The sequence below is a fragment of the Arvicanthis niloticus genome, chromosome 2 (genome assembly GCF_011762505.2).
Source record: "Arvicanthis niloticus isolate mArvNil1 chromosome 2, mArvNil1.pat.X, whole genome shotgun sequence".
NCBI lineage: Eukaryota > Metazoa > Chordata > Mammalia > Rodentia > Muridae > Arvicanthis > Arvicanthis niloticus.
The window spans coordinates 55,389,612-55,395,786 of NC_047659.1; the positions used below are offsets into that span (position 1 = coordinate 55,389,612).

The 6,175-nt window shown below is 37.4% G+C and overlaps 1 protein-coding gene across 5 annotated transcripts in view; it reads right to left on the reverse strand.

Moving 5' to 3' along the window:
• The window catches only part of Pde1a (phosphodiesterase 1A), a 267,795-nt gene extending 266,277 nt beyond the window's left edge, over positions 1 to 1,518 (reverse strand). For 3 of the 5 annotated variants that reach the window (XM_076928955.1, XM_034495039.2, XM_076928957.1), the window contains exons 1-2: positions 1,501 to 1,518; positions 744 to 854 (exon numbers count right to left, since the gene is read on the reverse strand). In XM_076928955.1, the coding sequence (XP_076785070.1) occupies positions 744 to 844 (101 nt within the window). In that variant the 5' untranslated portion in view covers positions 845 to 854; positions 1,501 to 1,518. Of the gene's footprint in view, positions 1 to 743; positions 855 to 1,083; positions 1,283 to 1,500 lie in introns of those variants that run through there. The other 2 variants (XM_076928956.1, XM_076928958.1) reach the window with 2 other exon arrangements.
• Positions 1,519 to 6,175: the final 4,657 nt, after the last annotated feature.

Genomic DNA, 6,175 nt, shown 5'->3' on the forward strand with positions numbered 1-6,175 from the left:
TGACAGGGATGGGGGTGGGGGTAGGTGTGGGGTGGGGATGAAGAGCAAGGTGCTAACACTAGAATCAGTGTGAATTCAGGTAATTACAAGTCATGCTTCACATAACTGTACATCCTGTTCTGTATTGTTAAGAACCCGGTCAGTACATTAGAAGCAATTCTGCGCTTTACTAACTAGTGAGGAACTCAACTGGCTAATTTAAACCAAAGCTCTAATATGTTTGATATGCTTTTTATGTTGTTTTGCCACATAAATAATTTTCTTATTAGAATATTAATTTAACCATCATAGAATAAGCACAGAATCAATATGCTATTAATTATTATATTAAGCCCATCTTTGTTTTTTACCAAGAAAGAAATCTCCATCTTATTTCTCTCTCTACTTACCTGAGAGAAATTATTTCAGTGAGGACCAAGCAAGCTGCTTTCCTAGTCCCTTCTGCACTTATCTAAAGCACACATCTAAACAACACACACAGTGGAGAGCAGAAGCCCTGGAGTGTAAACAGAAAGTGATTTCACAGAGCCTTACCTTACTTCATACAAAGCACACAGGTACAGAAACACTATTCTGCTTTCAACAAGTTGCTAGCTGAAAATGGGCATATTTTAGTTTTCAAGAGAAAATTTCTGCAAAGAAAACACTAAATCTCAAAGTCAAGTAGCACCCACAATTATCTGTGTTAACAGTCAGATATTTTTTGAGGGGGAAACATAAGACCAAGCAGAGGGCTCACTCACATTCCTTTCAGGCGTTGCCACATCTTCTCGGTCTGTTCTCCAATAAGATATTTGTAAGTGGTGTTTTCCAGTTCTTCGATGTCCGTATCAGTAGACCCCATGATGCTGTTCCTAGGAAAACACAGGTGCAGTCAGTTTCAGCGGCTAGGACAAGCATTCCTCAGTCCATTACAAATCTCAAGCATTACACAGTAGCATCTCTTAGCTATCAAAACAATTCAGAGACGACAAGCCGAGGGAAGGCTCTGCCAGAACTGCTGACTTTGACAGGCATATAGGCATATACTCTGCTCCCATCACTAACGCCCCCTCCCAGCAGAGTATAAACAGATGCTCTGACCTCACGGGAGCAATCCACACACAGGAGCTGCTACTGTACTACTGACCGACTGCTCAGGCTAGCCTCCAAGCGGCTCATCTGTTACTGCTCCGTGCACAGAAGCACATCAGAATTTCTACAGTTTACGAGCTCAATTATGCACGAAAGAAACGTGAATGACTTTCGCGCTCCACAAGAAGCTGAATTCCTCTCTAGCAGCTGAAGCAGGGCAGGATGTAATAAGAAACCAGATGGTAGGAAGCAGTACCAGCAGCACCACCCTGAGAAGAAAGTGCCTGTTTAAATACCAAGGCTTTTGTCTCTTAATTGTATCTGGAAGCAACACTTAAAAATATAGCATGCTTCCTGAATAAAGGCAGCCAATATTAATGACAAACACGGAGAAAAGTCACACATAGAGCCATACGGGAGACAGACCCCAGAGCTCCACAGGTTGTTATTGAGAGAGTATGTCCATCAAGTGATGCTGTAATCATGCTTATTCATCCTCTCCTAGCAACTCTACACAGTGGGTAACTGCCAATTTAACCAGGGAAAACACGGCAGCTGCATTCAGCCTGCTCTGTGAATCCTTTAAGGATTAAAAACTAAATAAAACAAAATGAGTGTGAATGCGTGTGTGTGTGTGTGTGTGTGTGTGTTCCACACATGGCGAGCTTTCTTTGAAACAGGCACAAATCCTAAGTAGACCTCCGTAATATCCATTGCTATCTGCAAGTTGCTTAGAAAAATATCCTCCAAAATGTTGTCTCTTCTTGTTTAGAGACTCATGCAATTTTATTCACTTGTCCATGAAGGCTTGCCCATTGCCTGGTTTCTTGAGGCTTCACACATCCAAAGACATTTGGGTATAATCCAATAGTTAGTGACTATTTCAATGTGTAGGCATTATTATGAGGACTTAATTCATACAGACTTTTAAAAAGTCTTACAAGAAATGTTATAAGGCATTTCTATTTAACTGTTGAAAAAACACAAATGTTCTAGATTTGAAAAACCTAGTCTTTAAAATGAGTGCGATTGTATTATTGGTAAGAAATGTCCAATTTAACAACAACAAAAAAAATACTTCTAAGACAAAACAAAAAGTATTTCTGCCCCAAAGTCACTGATGACACCTAGTAGCCAAAGCTGCAATATGAATGTACAAAGGACATTTGCAAAACTATAAAAAAAAAATGCCTTCTAATTCATACATGAGAGGACAGTAACTCAAGCAAGCTTCAGTTTTCTTTTCTCAGAAAAGTATTTCCTGAAATCAATCAAACTTAATGTCATCCGTTTTCACACAGCCTTCTCTCCTCAGACATACTTCTGTGAGCAGCTGTCTGAGTTGTCAAAGCATACTGATAAGCATAGTGTTACCTACGTCTTCATCTTTGCTCGGAAGGTCACAATTTCACCTCTACTCTGCCCTCATTTATTATCTTAGACACCTTCATTCAGTAAACTTCTATCTAAGTTTTCTTAATGGATAATGAACAAACCACCTGAATTTTGCTCTTCAAGATAAAACCATAGGCCAAAATATGCATAATATGTCATTATTGTTTATGGCTTAAAATATCAAAGTCTTTGAGTGTACATCACTTTTCCCACAAATAACTTTCTAGACATGTCATGAAATTCCAAGCCTTTCCCTTGACCAGTTTGCCAACAATGTTACGAGGTATCAAATGCAGACCCTCAGGTCTATATGAGAAGTCTCAGTCTACTATTATATCCCATTTTCCCTATTTTTACTCTGTTAACCCTACCATATCCTAGTCATTGACAGGGTATACTGATTGAGTCATTTGATACAAAAACTGTTCAATTACTTCAATTAAATGTTTCATAAAATAAAAATGTTAATATTAAACCAAATAGAACAGCTCATTGTTTGAATCCTTGGCCAAGACAATTTTCAATCTTGGTAACAAAATGTTCTCTCGGCTAAAGTGCAGAATAGAATGCATTTTCTTACTTTATAACCAATCTCTGAATACAATAATGATGCAAAAATGCAACAGATCACATTGAAAATACCAACAGAACCTAAGTAAGAGTGTTCAACTTTCTCCAATGAATGTATTGGGAAAGACTGAGATGATTTGTTCATAAATTTAAACTAAAATTTAAAGCTTCTGAAAAATTAATAAGGTCAGGATGGGTTCTCATAAATCAAAGTATATTTATCACAGTAAAACATCCACTGTAAGGTCTGGCAAGTAAGAAGGGGAGCTGAGAAAACACAGTGAAGACAGGACAATCTAGAGCAAGCGCACATCTTACCTTCTTGGCAATCCTCCTTCTTGATTTAACTCTATTTGTGGCAAATTATTTTGATTATAATTAGTTCTTTAAATGCCTCTTTTCCCAGTGATTTATCAGGAATAGTGACAGAAGTTTATAGATTGACTTTAGTATTTGCGGTTGCCAAAGTGACATTCAGTAGGTTCTGTATCCAAAGTTCCTGGACTGGAATTTCTATTCTTTCACTGAAAGAGCAATGTGGGGTTTTCTTTCTTTCTTTCTTTCTTTCTTTCTTTCTTTCTTTCTTTCTTTCTTTCTTCCTTTCTTCCTTCCTTCCTTCCTTTCTTTCTTTCTTTCTTTCTTTCTTTCTTTCTTTCTTTCTTTCTTTCGCAATTATCATTTCATGTCTCCTTTTACATATAAAAATTAGGTTAATATTATCATCTTCCTCATGGGTCTGATACAGTAAATAAGTGAGGTTGCAAAGTGATTTAAAAGTGCATATGGCCGAAGACAGGAGCCTAGTATAACTGTCCTCTAAGAGGCTCCACCCAGCAGCTGACCAAAACAGATCCAAAGACCCACCACCAAACATTAGAGGGAGCTCAGGGAGTCTTGTAGAAGAATTGCAGGAAGGATTGAGGGACCTGGAAGGGATAGAAACACAACAGGAAGACCAACAGAGTCAACTAACCTGGACCATTGGGGGATCCCAGAGACTTAACCAACCAACAAAAGAGCATACATGGGCTGGACCTAGGCCTCCCCACCACCACTCCCTGCATATATGTAGCCAATATGTAGTTTGGTCTTCATGCAGGACCCATAACAACTGGAGTTGGGGCTGTCCCTGACTCTGTTGCCTGCCTGTGGATCCTGTTCCCCTAACTGAACTACCTTGTCTGGTCTCAGCGGGAAGGTATATGCCAACACTGCAGTGACTTGATGTGCCAGGGTAGGTTGGTACCCAGGGAGGTCCTCTCCCTTCTCAGAGGAGAAGGGGACAGGGGGTAGGAGAATAGCTATATGAGGGAGGACCATGAAGAGATGGGGAGGCTTCATTCAGGATGTAAAGTGAAAAAAATAAATTAACTAATTTATGGGAAAAAAGAATAAAATAGCATCAAGCACAAAATGGTTGCTTTATGATTATAACTTTTATAATTGTTCATACCTCTTTAATCTTTTATTATTCATATTGTACTTATTTACCCATCAGGTTTACTAATAGTAAACATTATGCCAGTTCATTTGGTGTGACATATTGCTGTTTTTAATTGATTTAATTGTTTTTAATTGAGTGATTGTGTTTATTTTGTTTAGAAACTATATCCTTATTTATAAGTAAACTTGTTTTAATTATTTGAAGCAATAATGGTGTTTAGTGTTATATAATAAATGCTTGAAAAATGATACAAAGCTTCCAATATCATAGCCACAGTCATCATTAGGTGTTAAAAATAAATTGTGATGTATGCAAAACCACCAATTTCTGAAAGTATAGCACATAAATATTCTTTTGTAACAATTGTACAAATGTATACATTTGAAACATAGAAAAATTCAGTGACTCAATCAGATGCTTGAATCTAACGTAGCAATAGAGGTCATACATATCGCTCTGAGTAGATGAGGAACGGCTGGGAAGAAATGCATTTAAATTACATCAAGAAGCCATACAGACTGAAATATGACCCCAAGGAAAAGTAAATTAAACTCCCCAAGAATTTTAACAAGCTAAAATATTATTTCATTTACAAAACATTATTTTATGTTTTTTTAAACTAAAATATTTAAAGTTATCACATAAAGTGGTTGGTTGTCTTATTTTGGAAACTTCATTCATGACTATCAGTATAATTTGTCTCATTCATTCTTGGGATTATTTCCTGTATAATTGGCATCCTTCCAGAAAGCCCTTAGCTCTGCATAGATCTTGCAAGTTTTGGCCCATGTTTTCCTCTTTCAGTTTCAAAGTTTCAGGAATAACATTAAGATTTTTAATTCATTTTTGCTCATGTGAGGGATATGAAGCTAATTTAATTCTTCTACTTGTCGATATCTAGTTTTTCCTGCACCATTTACTGATGAGACTGCCTTTTCCTATCATACACTTTTTAATACCTTTGTTAAAAATTAAGAGACTAAACTGTGTGAGTTTGTCCCTAAGACATCTACTGTATCTTGTAGGTGTGTTGGTTTTCTACTAGTACTAAATATTCTGTCACTCTGGTTCTGTGGTATAATTTGAGATCTGTACTGTAATCCTTACACTGTTGTTCTTTCTGATTTGGATCTACTTAGCCACTTGAGTCTTTGTGCCTCCAAATAAATTTCTGGATTGTTTTTCTAATTGCAAGAATTATATTAATAGATTTTTGTAGCAATTTTGTTGAGTCTGTATATCATGAACCATTTCTACAACGCTAATTCTGGTACCTTTTAATCATGAGTCTTTCCATTTTCTGTTTTTTTTTTTTTTCATTTCTTTCTTCAGTATTATAACATATTGATTGTAGAGGTCTTTCACATTCATAGTCAAATTTTTACTAATTATTATATATATATTTACATTTTTATTGGATATTTTATTTACATTTCAGATGTTATCCCCTTACCCCATCTCCCCCTGCCCAGGAACCCCCATCCCATCCCCCCTCCTCCTGGTTCTATGAGGATGTGCCTCTACCTACCCCCCTCCACTCCCACTTCCCCACCCTCAAATTCCCCCACACTCAGCATCCAGCTTTCATGGGACCAAGGATCTGCTCTTCCACCTATGCTCAACAAGGCCATCCTCCCTTACATATACAACTGGAGCCATGGGTTCCTCCCTATGTGCTCCCAGGCTGGTGGT